Raw genomic sequence first — 16,913 nt, 5'->3', positions numbered from 1 at the left:
GGGTGAAACAAAACCATTAAGAAGTCGTACACACAGACAAATTTTTATATTTATGGACCATCACGGAATATGTAGTTTTTTTTAGCTGTAGTTGAATTGTCTTTAAATTTAAACCATAAAATACAATTTGATGCAATTATAAATATATCAAAACAATTACAACAGTTTAGTAAAGCACTAAACGGTTGCAAAAACCAGCGCTCAACGACCTATTTATTTAGTGTATTAATAGTCCTTATATATTAGCTAAGGATTTTTTTACATTCATATTTATGTTTTAATTCATATTTTAACGATAAAAAGAATGAAACTCAATGCACACATTATGTTTAACATGTAACAAAATAAACTAAATCAATTGGGACCCTCATTAACTGCAGCGATCAATCTAAATAAAGCAGCAAGCCAATGTTAGTTAGAAACGTTACATTTTACATTGAACGTTCCATTTCTTGATTAAAGGTTAAAAAATCGTTTAAAGTTTGTCAAAATAGATATACGACACTCACGTAATTAAACCCTTTGACCTTTCCACACTAGCTTGTACATCGCTCGCATTTTAGTCTTTTAATTTGAAACCAATTAATTTTAACATGATGGAACTGTAACCATAAAAAAGAAAATTAAATGATTTTAATTTTTTTCTACTAAATTAAACCAAACAGTAATCATTTCTAACCCAGATTATACCATAATAACTATACTGAAAGCTTTAAATGCTATTTCAAATATATATTTGAAATTTGCCATAAAGATATGCAAAGTTTAGATTCTTCATTAGGTTTATTATTTAGAGTTAAAATGTTTTATTTATCTACAAAACAACAAAAATACATCGAACGAGATTCGCACTTTTGTTGATTTTTGTCTTTTCAGTCTTGAGGTGGCAAAATTACAGTATATACATAAATACATGTTACATTTACAAGGACTGTACAAGGCTAAACAAGGCAGGGTTGATATTTAAACTAATCAATTCATCACAAGTATATGCGGCGCAGGTCAGAAGGTGAAGTTATCATGTTGCACTGCGGACATAGCTTTTTTGCTCCCAATGTATGAAGCCAGCATTCTTCACAATGGACATGCCAACAACAAACGGAAATCACTGGTTTCTTGTAATTCTTCATGCATATGAGGCAGAGGAACTTTTCTTCTGACACTCCTTTGGACTCGGACTCGAGGTCTCGAATTATCCTCTTGAGAGCCTCAATGACTTGGGAGTCTCCATCAGTCTTGGGCTCATCACTCCGGGAGCAATCCACTGTCATTGGCTCCTTCTTTACATTCGCAGAGTAGTTGGATATCCTCCCATTGCCGCTGGGACTGATAATGGCATCTCTAAGAGCCTCCCGTTCCTTGTCCTCAGTTGAACTGTCAGTTGAGGGCACTACGACGTCGACCTCTGAGTACTGTGTCGGCCCAAATGTGGCAGAATCATCCTCATCGACTACTAGATCACCCTCCTCCTCGTCCCCACCTCCTCTACTCCCACTGGCCGTCCCTGCGCCAGCAAAGCCCCCAACAAGAAGTGTGGAAGCTCGTATCCTACGTTGTCCAGCCCACTCATACTCCTCATAAACCTCGGAGTTGCCTTCCCCCTCTTCATCTACGTTCTCCTCCTCTTCATTGATGGATCCATGCTTTCGCAGACAGGTCTCCACATGATGGTTAACCTCTTCCAATGTTCCCTGGATAGGTTCGTTGCACACAGGGCAAGCTACTTCATCAGGTTTTCGCTTGCGGTATTTTATCCTTAGCCTACTTTGTCTATTCGCCCGAATCCTCTGATATGTCTCCCATCTCGCCTCGAGAGAGCCGTCGGACGACGAGAGATGTTCCCGGGGGTGCGGAGAGGACAACCTTCGTACCCTGACGTTGGCGCTGAGCTTGTACAACCTCTCCAGCTCCTGGACGACGTGGGTATCCAACTCTCCTGGTCTGAGCGTCACACCACACACGGGACAACACGACGGATCTGCCTGGAACTTCTCCTTGCGTCTGAAACCTCTGCCTTCATCTGGAGTTGACCGCTCCGTTACTTCCGAACTCGGAGTAGCTGTATCACGCTCCTCTGGGGTGCTGTTGTCTACTTCCTCCTTAGTATTATTTGACACAGGGGGGGGTGGGGGAAATTGAAGCACTGGCCGGAGAACTTGATTCTGCTCTGTCTCTTTGATAGAACTAGAACTTGATAGAACTCTAGTAAATAATGTTTTTGAAACGGACTTTAGTTACCATTCTAATGGTCGAGCTTATTTCCAATTACTACAACATCCAAACGTGTTTACAAAATCAATCTTATTATTCAGGAGAGCAATATTAAACCTTCGCAAACTACCATATGCGAATTGCAGGTTTTAGGTTTAATAATTTAGCACAGAGCTTTTTTTCTTGCTACTAGATTATTAATGGTGAGAAAAACACTTTGAAGAAACTATCCGTGTTGTTAAATAAGTCAGCTAATTATTTTTGTGTAATCAAGAATTTTAATATATAGTTTAATTTGTAAAGAATCAAATGATTAATCTATAATCGATTATTTTTTAAACATTTATATACCCGATCGACTTTTACTGATATAATTATGTTTATTAGTATAATGTTTCATATACTTAAGGATATTTTATTTCTGGAACAGCTTGAATATATTTCTTTAAACATATTAAATGCATTAACAGTTATTTAAATGATTAGCAACCCTAAAAACACGTTATTCACCATAGACTAATACTGATCTACCACATACAACCTTTTAAACTACGATCAAATAAATTGTTTTATGAAGTAAAACTCATTAGGACTATTTTTCTTGTATATCTTTCAAAATTAAGAGAATATATGCTTTATGTTGATTAAAGAATTTAAAAATCTTTACTCTGAGTTACCCTAGGTAACTCAAAGTAACACCACAAAACTAAATCTTACATTTTAGACTGTGATTGTCCATGGTAGTCACGTTGCTAACATGAAAATAACTGACAATGGCATTGCAGTGTACTGAACATGAAAGAACGTTCTGATGTAACCATGGATAGTAATGTAGACAGATCACGATAGGCTGTACAATTATAATTATTGAATTTCTAGTCTTTTGGTTTTATACCATACAAATAGTTTAACATTTCTTTTCCTTTTACAGCTGTTAGACATCCATAATATTTATTGTTCTTAATTAGTAGTTATTATATTATGAGGTTATAACCGGTAAGCTATTTCTAAAGCAAGATGAACGATGGCTATTTTACATGATTATTTATTTTCCACATCAATACGATTTTGGAACATTTTAATGCTACTTTGCAAGTAGATATCCACCTTGCTTGTAACCATATAATTAAATATAAAATTAAAATAAATTCATTGCATATGTAATTGTAAAATGTGTTAAATTCTACCACAATACATTTTCATGTTCCGTAAATACTTATATTTTTTCATTGACATAGGGCAATGTAAGACAATGTTTTTTTCTTATAAAACCTTTTTTGTGTATTTTAAGAAAGATTTCTATTGGATCAATCGTTCTATTCGTATCACCAAACTGAAAGCCTGTGGGAAACTTGGTCACAGGGTGGTGCTTGAAAAAGTTGATTGAAATGAAAGTAAATAATTAAATACCAGTTCTAGACCAAGCAAAAACATTCATCAAATCTTACGGAAGATTTAAAATAAATAAATATATAATTTTTTTTATCAACCTGGTATGGTAAGTGTAATATTTAAAACATACATGGAACATTTTGTTGAAGATTTAACAAGTCTTCTAATTAATATTTAGTTTAATTTACAATTCATTAAATAATTGATATACTGTACTATTTTTGTAGGGCAATCTTCACTTTGAACGTTTTACGTTAGCTGATGTATATTAATTTGACCCTAGGTTATAATCACGAGTTAAGACTTATGTTAATTTTTTGGATGCCTAAGATATGGTTTTTTGTCTTTAGCACTTAATATTTTAAAAATGACTTTTTGGGGTTAGTCCACTTTGCCTTTAGGGGCATCAGATATAGCCACGTATTGTTTCCTGAGTTTAGTAGATAGACCTAACCTCTTTGTATGTGACAGGTCGTCCACAAAGATAATATTGACACTTGACCTTTCATACTATTATCAAGTTACATACTGATATGTACATGCTGGTGCTGCTTACACGCTGATATGTTCGACTACTAGATAGCCAATTTTCAATGAACAGGTATATTAACAATAATGCATTATTGTTGTACACTTAATATTAAACATTTATCGATTTTGTTGGTTTTAGTTACAAGATAATTCTGTTTACTAATTTTATCCAAACTATACTATAAAAGAGGTTATCGTATTTTTTTTAAGATGTATTAAGTTATGGACACATTGTTCATATGTCTTTACATTTAGTATGCATACTGTATCCAACATAAATACCTTTTCATTTTAAAAGATAAATATAAGAAATCATTTAACATAAAAACAATTTTTGTTTAGTGAAATTTGGATTCAGTAACCTTTTATAGATTTTCTTGACTTTTGTCAAATTGTTAAAAGATATACATATTTATACAGTAAAACGGATAAAAACTATTTAACTAAACACTATACTTGATTCTTTTTACATATTTATGACAATTTTAGCTAATAAAAATATTTCTGTGAATTAATTATACATCAAACGTTCCATAAAATTACAAATATTAAAAATATTTCGAAATTAGGTAAGAAAACACTGAAACGAACATTGATGGTAACATGTACAAGGAATTGCACAAAAATTAAACTTATTTTAACTTATTGCGTGAATTGAAATTAACTATGCCATTATTCCGGTGTATAAGTAATATTGCTAGCCAGATAGAAAAAAAAACTAATTGATTCTGCGAGGGATGTAAATGGTTAAAAACAATATTTATTTTTATTTTTACTTATTGTTTTATGTATATTGCTTAAAATTTTAAATATTTTAATCAAACATAAACATACCGTCTCCATGTTGAAGCATGAGTTTCTTCAGTAAGAAAATTTGAACTAAAGTCGTGAATGTACTACAAGATGATTTTGCAGGTCCATCCCCAGCACTTTAACAATGGACAAGGGTAGTTGAATTGGAAATTCCGCATTGAGGTGGTCTTCGTTGTAAACTGCTTACAACTCTAGCAGCTGTTAAAGCGTGTCGAAATACCTAATCATCAATGCTGAATTATATAATTACCAAATTGTCAATACACTTAACAATTTATAATTGAATTGCATAAACCGTGGTTACAATAAAATTTATAAAAAGATTTCACGTTAAACAGTAGTATATGTGTCGAAAATTAGTAAAAAAAAACTACTTAGAAAAATGATTCAAATATTTTAATTATTAATTAAATGAATCAAGTTATTATATTCTTTTTCTAAAATTAAGTATTTTATTAATTATAAAAATAAAGTAGTTTGCATGAATTATATGATTTAAAATACACATTATTAAGGCTTAAAATACAAAAACAAGGAACACAATTTCAAACCTTTAAGCAATAAGTCTATTCGTTTTTTATTAAACAACTCATTATTTCCATTTTGTCATCAGATGTCACAAACTATACCTTTTAAAATGTAGTAGAAAAGTGACTTCTAAGATTAATTTTAATAAGTGCTGTAATATAATTTGTTGCTTGAAGCGTTTATAGACCTCTCTATTTGTTGATGACAAGGATATTGTGATTAATCAGTTTTCAAACCCATTCACATGAATCCCCCCACGCTTTTCATCCTTTCCACTTTACACACTCACTAGCTTAGGAACAGTTCTAAGCTTTTATTCATTAAAATTTCCACCTTACATAATGGTATCTTACCCACATGATTTGTCTTGATTATGTTGTTATTAACAGAATAATGTGTTCCTTACGATCTTATGCTTTTAGCTCTGTGCTAAGTCTGGTTTGATTTTAAGAACAAGGTATCCCTATTTAATGTCAGTTAACAGCAAAATGATTAAACTTACATTATTGATAAATATTTCAGGATCTAATTTACTGTTTTGTCAAACATGGAAATAAATAAAACGGATGTGTTAAGCTAAACATATAACTGTCTATTAAGATACCTTTAAGAGAAGTCTAATATAGACTACATAATAGAATGTTGCATATAATAGCTAAGGTACTCTCTTTGGAAAAACAATATTTTCTACAAACTGTTTTAATTATTCAAAAGACAGTCTTCTAATTTGCCTCCCTATTTGAAAAAGAAACTTATGCCTCGAACATCAGTTAGGGAACGCTGTACTTGGCAGGACGGCTTGCTTGAAATGCCGAGAGTGTGGCGTGAGACAGGTAAAAAGGAGTTCTCATACTTTGGACCTCAGGCATACAATACCCTCTCAAGAAATATGAAAGTCATGTCATGTAATTCATTTTTTAATGCCAATTTAAAGCTAGTTTAGTTTCACCTACTGTTGAAATTATTGTGTACTTGTAAACTGTTTGTGACTTGAGTTGTCTTGAAAACCAGAATTTTCTGGAGACCGCTTTAAATAAAGGAATTTTATTATTATTATTATGTAAAACTGTATAATAAATTTATTCTCTTCATATGCCGTAATATAAAAATAATCACTGGAAAGTTATTATTTATACAAAGTATTTTGCAGAAGACTTGGAGTAGAATTATGTTTTTAGTAGAGATTTATATTCTTTTGCAAAATACTACTTATTTATAAACGAGGAGGCAACGTTTGTTGGAGATTCATCAAATTAGTTTTCAAATAATCGTAGATCATGTCCTTATTCGAAACAATTTAATTCTGATGGAAATTAATGCCAAACACAGTAGTGCCAGTGAGTTTGCCCGCATTTTAACGTTCAAAGGACTAATTTACGAAGGTAATTCTACTTTGTGAAATCCCATTTTTTACAAATAACTGTATTCGAACGCGTTAACCGATCAGGTTTTGTAGCAATTTATTTGAAGTTTATGAACCAGCATTCTTTTATTGATTTTCGGTTTACTATTGTGAACACGGCATTGTTTTATAATGTTAATAAGACTCTAAAAAACTATCACCATCATGTTGTTTTATATGATTCCTATTTTTTTTTTAGATCATAGTTATTTCTATATCATCAATCTTCAATTACAAACTGCTGGGTAAGCGAATTTCAATACTATATGTCTGATTGGGTTTTTAATAAAATATTTCCATAAATAAGACGTATTTATTCTCCATAAAAAATTTATTTAATGAGAGCTTACGTTTACTGCTATGGGGAAGGAAAAACGTTTTTGACCAAATGTTAATAGTAGACCCGATATAATGAAATAAATAAATTAGACAAAATTTATCAACCAAATTTGCCCCATATACAAGTTAGCTACAACCGTCTTCTTCTTTTCTTCATAAAAATAACACGGAATTTAAAATGTACAGGTTTTGGAATATTATCTGTTACCTGTACAAACCCACTTAAATATAAAAAATATGTGTTTTTAAGATAATAGTGAATTTCCATGTCGTAAGGGAAAAAGATTAAAACCATTTTTTTTACCCGTATTATTCCGTTCTCATTACCTGAAATTGCGGGTTCGTGAACTCATTCAGGTTTTTCCGCACTACATCTTCAGCCAAATTTCAAGTTGGTCCTGGTCTAGGCCTTTCCCTACCACTTACGGTAATAGTTGCTACGTCCCAATATTGAAATTCGCTAATACCGAAAAATTAACTTCCGTCTTAGGAGAATGTAAACATATTGTTTTTAAAGAATTATTTTGCAGTGTTTTGAAATTGAGTATCAGTTATTACAGTACTTGTCCATAACGTTCTTCTCACGGTAAAACAATTTTTTACCAGGCCGTGGACAGAATAATTAATATGTTTATATTCAAATACAGAGGTATAAATTAATCAATTAAGAAACTTACGGAAATGACATTTATTTTATGAAATACTGTAACGAGGATATTTTAGAACTTTAAAGTAGTAGCAGAAGAAAGCAATGAAATGGATTCTAGGAAAACAGGAGGATTTATAGGTAGTTGAAGTGAGTCTCCTTTCTAATTAATTTAAATTTCGTACTATTAAAAACATAACAACATTCGCAAAAGCTAACATATATTTATTTGTAAATATAAACTACTTTTAATTTTCTCGTGAGTAATTTAAGCTTATTGTCTTACATTCATGATGTTTCAATAACGTTAAATTAAACTGTACTAACCAAAAAATAAGTGGACTGAATATAATATATTTATAATATATGCCTGACAAAATATTTAATGTTTTAAGATAAACATTAATAAATCAAATAAGCAACTAGTTGTAGTTTATTTTAGACTTTATTAGAGCTCTAAACAAAGTGGACGGATTTTATTTGAAAGTATAACATAGTGTTGGGAAATTTTTATTTGTTAGTCACATATATTTTTAGGTGTATCGTACAAAGGTTGGTAATAAAATTATAACACTAAGGTAAAATGGAAATCATTTTTGCAAAGTATAAAATAAGACAAAATGTCAGCTTGTGAAATTGTAGCTCGTGAATTGCACCCAGTCATAGTAAATGATTTACCAAGAACTACAAAGTTAAGTTATCCAACTATTCTCTCTAACTTCTGTACGTTGAAGTTTGTTACTGTAGTTGGTAATTTCTATTTAGCACGACGAGGTAAACTATAACAAAAACATCAATTACATTCGGTTATGTTTAAATTTATGTGTTTCTTAATGCAAAATAAAATGTTAACATGATGTATACCTGGAAATATTTTGTGTATACGTACCTAAGGTCAAAACAGTGAACAAATTACTGTATTATAGGTGCAAATTATTCATACAACATAAATTAATAGAATTACAGACCTTCAATAATAAACGTCAATTCATGTCCAAAGATGGGTTTAATGGAACAATAAAGTAAAAATCGGAATATTTCTGCGTTCATTTGAAAATATCCATGATTCAACATAGTATTTTAAAGCTATAACAAAACTTATGTCAACTATTTAGATCTGTAGTATTTAAGCTAGAGTAAGCAAATGGTGTAAACTTAAGCAGTTAATGTACGTTAAGACGACTTGGCAGGTCCATCTCCAGCACTTGAACAAGGGTCGTTGGATTGGAAATACCGCATTGGGGTTGTTTTCACTGTAAGTCCACTCCCTATTCTATCAGTTTGGACCATATGTGTTAGGATATTTTGTCAAGTACTTATTTTAACTTACTAACTTAAGCTATAATTACTACAAAACTCTCAATAAATTATGAATATTTATACAAGTAATTGAAATTTCAATAAATTGATAGTAAATCTAAATTAATCATGAAAAACAACAAAATAACAACATCGAAATAAATAAATGCGCGTACCGACTAAAATATATTTAAACAGATCCTACTGATTTAACGAAAATTTTAACAATTTGTCCTCACAACATATTTTTAACCCAGAAAATGTCAGTTAGATAAACAGTGAGAAGAGAGAATTACAACTTAAATCAGGAAAAGAACGTGACCAAGATAGTTATTAGCTTCTCGAGAATGTGGAACAAAGTAAGATAAACGAGGAGTCAGCGGAATTAGTTGTACCTGCATCGGTGCAACACACCAGTAGGGTCTATTATTACCCTGCTTAGGGGTTTTGACAGTAAATTGCTTCAATGACGTAAATAAATAGTGAACGCCTTATAAAGTATAAATAAATAATTCTATAAGCAAACAAAATATCTAATGCCACATCTGTATTGATAGATTTTCATTTTTATGGAGTTTTTTGGGTCTGTTTGATGGGAATATATTACGCATAAGCCGTTATTTTAGCCAACAAATACTTTGATCCGATAACCCTTTAGTCACTTGGTTAATCCGTTGTATATGTTGTCTTTGTTCTTGTTCATCATCATGCACATGATTACACCGTTAAAGCCTTGTTTAGTGCTAATAATTATGTTTAATGATCTGTAGAATGATCTGATAGCCTAATTAACATATATTTTGAGCAATTTCTATTACATAGTTTTCAATAAATAAATGACTTTATAAATAATAATGTATAATTAGCTATGGTTAAAATTATGAGATATAGATAGTTTAGTCTAAACACATAAATTATTAATAAAGATCTAATTGTTAAAAAAATTACAGTATAACAACATTGCCCAAAACTTTTCATTCAAACTTTAAATACCAAATATAGTTAGAAAACATATTTCCTCGAAAGGAAAACAATTCCCTAATTCCAAGAAGAAAGAGAACTTTTTTTAACGTTACATTTATTGGCCTTATCGAAGATAGTCGGAAATCACTTTTTTCAAGCTTTCAAAGCTGGTACATAATATGTAACTACCCACGACTCATTAAACACTTTTGCTACTGGCCTTAAATTGTTAATGAATTTAATGTTGTAACCTTGTGAATATGGCATTTTTTAACTTATTTTGGCACCTTATCAAACAATAAGCCTCCCACAGTGGATTAACTTTAGCTAAAGTAATCAATTTTGCTTAGTGATAACCCATATGTCACAACTACTTAAATTTGCAGAGACTAACAGCTGAAATTGCATGGTTTTCTATGACAGTCTTAAAACTAGTTTTTTTATAATTTTAGTTTTCTCTCCTCATGAACAGAAAGTATATTCTTAAAGTACAGTATAGACTTTAATACATGTACATGTTAATTGCCTACCTCAATAATTGTAAAATTAGAATTTTGAATGGAATGAATTTAAAAAAAAAATAAAATAAAAAAGCCCTAATAAAGAAGGATTTTTATGAGAGTATTTTTGGGTGATTTTATAGCGTGTTTCTATATGGGATAAAAGAGTGAACCTATTGTCATGATAAATACCTTATGGGACAACTAGTTGTTATGCATAGTTTTAAATATTATGTGTATTAATTGAGTGATAAAAAAGCAATTAACGTCAAAATATGTTACAGGCCCTCATTTGACATAATTATCAACTCATGGGAAATAATGCTTAATATTGTGCCTACCCGCATTTTTATATCAAAGGACTAAATTGGTAAAGATAAATTCTGCTCGGTGAACCCCCATATTTCACACTCACTTACGTTAAAACAAAAAGGCTAAAAGTTTTAATCGCATGGCTATTTTAATACTATTTGGTTTGTGCTTACAATATTTATTTCATTTAAAGAAAAATGGTTTAACGTCGTATGTCTTTGTGTAAGAATTGTTTTGGAATTGCAATTACAAAGATAAAAAGCTGTGGAAATATGACTATTCACTTTGAGTTTAGCCTGCTTATAGCTGAAGGTGAAGCAAAAATCTGGAAATGGTTAAATATGAAATGCTGTCACAATTCTAAACAACATGTTATGCTGCGGTTGATCATGATAATAATGGCGTTGCGGCATTCCAGGAATAACATAAGTAGCTGATGTAACCCCAGAAATGCAGAGAAAACACGATAGCTAGACTATCTTTCAGCTTATACAAAATTATTACTTATATTTTGCCATGACATTATTATAATTTTATTGGTTATTATTATTTATTTTATTTATATAATTATTTGTTATGTGTTACACGTCTAATCGCCGTTTGGTGTTACAATATTACATAAACTGATAAATCATCGATCATATTAATTTTAATTAGAAATATTTTAAATTGCCCATCATAATGATTAATGATTTGAATTTTTATAAAGTTACCATGGAATCTTAGTTAGAACTAGAATCAAACGCCAGAGCCCCATCATACAGTGACAAACTAAGTTTTATAGAAATGTATTTTCGACACAATTGCTTATTCATTGACATTTTATGTTCATTTTTCATTCATATTTCCGTTTAAATACGCACCTATGTGGTGTCTGATTTCAATGATGATTGACATTAATTGATAATAATCTCAGAGAATATGTAGTTTTATGTAAATTTACATTTTATTTAGCTCATGAAATATACAAATACTTAAGTATAACAACTGAAATATTATTTACTAGATATTATGGATAGAATTTACGTATTATTAAGTATAGGATTGTTGCCAAATGGTATATCAGTTGTTTTATTTAGATAATAAAATATAAATACGTTTCAAAAGTAACAGGTAGTAACAATAGTGTAGCAATCGTAATTTTATGACTAAATTATGTAACCAAAACATTTCAAAGAAGCTTGGTTGAAATGATCCATTCGTTCACAATGTCAATTTTGTATATTAATAATTATATTTTCTTGTTTTAATTTTCCAATCACGTTATGACATCGTTCGCGATCCATACAGTTAAAAAGAGAGGTAATTAACATATTTAATGTAGATAGTTTATTATTTTTAGTTAAAAAATACAATACAACGTTTGTTTGCAAAATATTTTTTCTTGCTTACAGTAAAGATATTGTATCCCTATTCATCCCCCCATTGTATATCCCCATTGTATCCCCTGTAAGGAATAGGAATGATACACTAGGATGTAAACAGAGTATGATGTTTCAGCTGACTGTGTACTTAGTAGGATGGATAGTTAAGAATATCTTATTATTCAGACGGGTTTATTTCTAAACTCTATTAGACTAAAGGAGACTTAAGTGGTATTATATGATAATTATAGTAAAGATTTTGCCAGATAAATGGAAATTCGATTAGTCTACAGGTATGAGGGATGTTTTTGAGTAGTGTACGCTTAAAAGTTACAGACAGAGTAAAAGTTTAGCTAGTTATTGGATACATTTGATAATGTATTTTCAAAAACTTTTATAATTAAATTTTAACACTCTACATAAACAGTTTCTTGCAATGTAGCTGCAAACCTAAGTACATGTTTGACCAAAAATTATCTATGTAGAAAATAAATCTTAGATGTTTGAGGGAACGTTAAATTTAAAATCTTCCTATACGCATTTGAATTAGTCTGCAGGAATTTTGTAACAGAAATAATAGTTTTTTTGTTAAATTCAAAATATTTTTTAACCAAAGGCTGACTTTCAATTAAAATTATAGAAGATATGCTTGGTGTGATTTTAAGTGCTACAAAAAAAGTTTTAGAGGAATAGCATGCTTGACCAAAAATATAATACATTACTTCTACTTAGGATATCATGCAGCCACCGAGACACAAAATGAAAAAAAAACCCTTATCTAAATGCACCAAATAATTAAAGTAAATGCATGTGTCATAATATTTCCACCACATCAAATATAACAGTGATGATCTCACTTTGATTGCTATATCACCACAAACGCTTCTATGATGGTTCATCACCCGCATTTCATAGAATGAGAGACACATGCTGGTAGGAAATGTTACATTATATGCTTGTTAGATAAAATTACATGAGTTTTGTATTCCTGTTTTAGTTGCAATATTGTGTTACTTGAAATGCATGCTAAAATAAAGGGCTCATTAGGTACTAAAGATAATACTTTATGACCTGTTTATAGGGCAGATAAATGGCATAGTAAAATATATCTAAAACGTATGTAATGAAGTTTTCTACATAGACCCAGGAAATCGTAAAAGTTTCTTGATAATAGTGCATACAAAAATTATCTTGGAGATAAGATATAAACGTAAAAAAAACTAGTATTTAATATTTATTACATTTTATAGGAAAGAAATGTATACGTTTTGAAGATGTGCCAAAAAATGATTCAAATAAATAACCCCGCTCAGCAAACCTGCAGACTAACCGAATTTGAATTTGTCTGGTTGGATTGTTACTAAAACACTTCCATAAACAATACATACTTATTCCACTTTAAACATTATTGGTGCTGTGGGTAAGGTAAAAGTGGGTTTTTACCAAAGGTTTAGGATAAAATAAATAAATTTGACAAATTTGAACGACATATAAACATAACATAAACATAAACAACATAAACATAAACATAAACAAGTAAACTACAACAGTTTTTCTTTTCTCCATTAAATTAAAGTGGGAATTAAATTGTACAATTTTCTCCGTTACCTTAAACTGTACAATAGCACTTTACTGTACATAATTATTAAATTTCTCTACCATACACGATAGTTGTAACCAAAATTGGGCATTTCAATGTTTCAGGGGGGAAATTGAAAAAAATAATCTGGATTTTGAATTTCGTAATACTATAATGCTCCACTTCCTTCACCCGATCCTGCTGGTTCAGGAACTAATTTAAGTGTGCTCTTTCTACATTTTTATGCCAAATTCCACCGAAATCTGACTAAAATTTGTCAAAGTATTTTTTAAAGATAGTGTTTTTGGCCTTGGGTACATCAAATGAAAAAAGTATATCGATCCTGGGTCTAGGTCTTACCATTCCACCTACGGTGATAGCTACTTTCATGTGAGTAAATTTACTAAAACTTAAACCAAGTAGCTTACATTGATGACTATGAAAATTATACAATGTTTAATCTGGAGAGTATCTAATTTTAAAGTTACCTATATCTAGGAAACAATGCAAACTAAACACATTCGAATTTCAATATTATTTCAGTTCAACATTTAGAAACAATGCAGGGTGATTGGTACTCAGTGTGAAACAAATTTTTTGGTGTAAGTACAAAGTAAATGAAGTGTGATGATGCATATCAAATGTTCCAAGTCTAAAAATTAGCTTCCCAAAAAATTATTTTATGTTTTTTAAAAATAACCATGCTTTAAAACTTAATACAGTGATTACTCAATTACCTGTATATGGATTTGAGTAGATAATGTCATTTTCGTGTTCTACATTAAATTTTGAACAAGAATAATAGAAAATGGTAGAGGATCAGTTGTAAAAACTCCATTGCAAATAGATTAAAAGATAAAAATTAAGATGTTTGATAAAAATTTAAAAAACAATGGTCTATTGCATTTTTCACACCCTGTATACAAGAAAGTGTCGGAATATGTTAAAAACTGTGGCATTTTATAAGCTTTCCAACCATATGCTACACCATTGAACTTTATGTCTGCTTATCTATGCTTTAGTGGTTTGAAGACTACAAAACATGGTGTCTTTTACATTTAAAACATAGAAAGTTGGCATATAAAAGTTGTATTTTTGTTTCAGCTTGAACAGTAAAAACAGTAAAAAGTTCCCTGTTTTCTGGTATTCAATCCACTAAAACAAACAAAAAAAATATCTAAACCTCACTAGTGTAGCATATGATTGGAAAGCTTATAAAATGGCGCAGTTTTTAACATATACCGAAGCTTTATTGGATACAGGGTGTGAAGAATGCAATAGACCATTGTTTTTTAAATTTTTATCAAACATTTTAATTTAAATTTTTGGATGTATTTACAATGGAGTTTTACAACTGATCCTCCGTCATTTTCTATTATTCTTGTTCAAAATTTAATGTAGAACACGAAAATGACATTATCTACTCAAATCCATATACAGGTAATTGAGTAATCACTATTAAGTTTAAAAGCATGGTTATTTTTGAAAAACATAAAATAATTTTTGGGAAGCAAATTTTTAGACTTGGAACATTTGATATGCATCATCACACTTCATTTAGTTTGTACTTACGCCAAAAATCTTTTGTCACAATGAGTACCAATCACCCTTTATATAATCTGTTTATATTTGTTTGAGTATTTCTCTCTTTAGCTACATAAAATTTTAATTAAATCCACATTTTCTAAATTTATTTTTAAAATTAAATATAACACTATAAACTGTATCAATACCTATGGTTATCCATGTCTGTAGTATTCTATTTAACAAACATTTTCGGGATATGTTTACTGTAGTGTACAATAATAACAACTAGTTTGCTCTGTTCGTGCTTCGCAACGGGATGAGGATGCGCACTTCTCATCCTGTAGATGATAATAACACGGTTCTTTAAATTTACCGTAAACCCTGTTGAAATACCCCTCTCATTGATTATAGAAAGCAAATCTGAATTGTACCGTACTGAAAGTTTTAACGATTACTCACCCCATTCTGGAAATAAAACGTTATTGGAATGTCTTTCATTGTAGACACGGAAAATAAAAATCTTGTAAATTTTAAGGATTCAAACATTCAGTTAAAAAATTCAGCAAACAATTCAAATTTTAAAATTTAGTATATATTTATCCAACAACATTTTTGAAAGTGAGATACATGAGTTCAATTTTCACATTGGATATGTTACAATAACATTGAGCAACTCTGCAGCTGATTTAACACAAAATGTCATGACAAAAGCTTAACTATTAAGGCTGTGTTTGTCCATGGTTGTCATGTTGCCAACATAAAAGTGGAAACGGCATTGCGGTCTTCCACAAAGAAACAATGTGTTGATGTAACCAAAGTAATATTGAAGGATCACGATAAGCTACAAGACTCTCAGCAATAATTATATTTCTAATACTTACAACCTTTTATTTTTTATATGATTTTCGTAAATAATATTAGTTTCAAATAGTTGATTTGCCAATTTAATTAAAAAAAATTGTATCTCTTCTTAATGCATCACTATTAAAATCAATTTTTATATTGTTTTACATATATTGTTTATGTTTTGAGATGTATAGAGGGATACATGTCTTTGTTCAGGTCTCCATAAAGAAAAAGGAGTTTTCGTATAGTTCAGACGGAGCGGAAACGTCCATCAGATATATTGCAACACAACAACACAATTTTTTCCTTACATTGTATTTCTCGACACTTTAAGTAATTTTAGTTAAAAATCAATTATTTAAAATTTAAATTATAGAATATAAAAAAATATGTCATAGTAAAACAATGTTAAAATAATTAATTTACCTGTCTGGTAAAAATTAAACAAGTACTAAATCGTTTGTTGTATTTCACACCTCACCTAAACCAATAAAAGTATTATTGATTAATTTAGGCACTCTTTAATAGTATCAATAAATTTAGATTTATATATTTTTGATTGAGAACCATTTATTATAACATAAATTGATTAAATTGATTCTAGAATGAACGGCTTAGTTAGTTTTTTTATTAGCTATTTTATATTTATTTGACTAAAGAT

At 30.1% G+C, this 16,913-nt stretch overlaps 1 protein-coding gene across 1 annotated transcript; it reads right to left on the bottom strand.

Moving 5' to 3' along the window:
- Positions 1 to 872: 872 nt before the first annotated feature.
- Positions 873 to 15,870, bottom strand: LOC129002574 (E3 ubiquitin-protein ligase RNF220-like). Its single transcript, XM_054430494.1, has 2 exons — positions 15,866 to 15,870; positions 873 to 2,184 (listed from the first exon to the last, which is right to left on the bottom strand). The coding sequence occupies exons 1-2, from the start codon at positions 15,868 to 15,870 to the stop codon at positions 981 to 983; spliced, it is 1,209 nt and encodes a 402-aa protein (XP_054286469.1). The 3' UTR covers positions 873 to 980.
- Between the last annotated feature and the right edge of the window lie 1,043 nt (positions 15,871 to 16,913).

The sequence above is a fragment of the Macrosteles quadrilineatus genome, unplaced genomic scaffold (genome assembly GCF_028750875.1).
Source record: "Macrosteles quadrilineatus isolate MER2022 unplaced genomic scaffold, UCM_ALF_1.0 Scaffold_1__1_contigs__length_201487025, whole genome shotgun sequence".
Classification (NCBI taxonomy): Eukaryota; Metazoa; Arthropoda; class Insecta; order Hemiptera; family Cicadellidae; genus Macrosteles; species Macrosteles quadrilineatus.
Note: the sequence above shows the minus strand (reverse complement) of the source record. Positions and strands in the feature narration are given on the sequence as shown.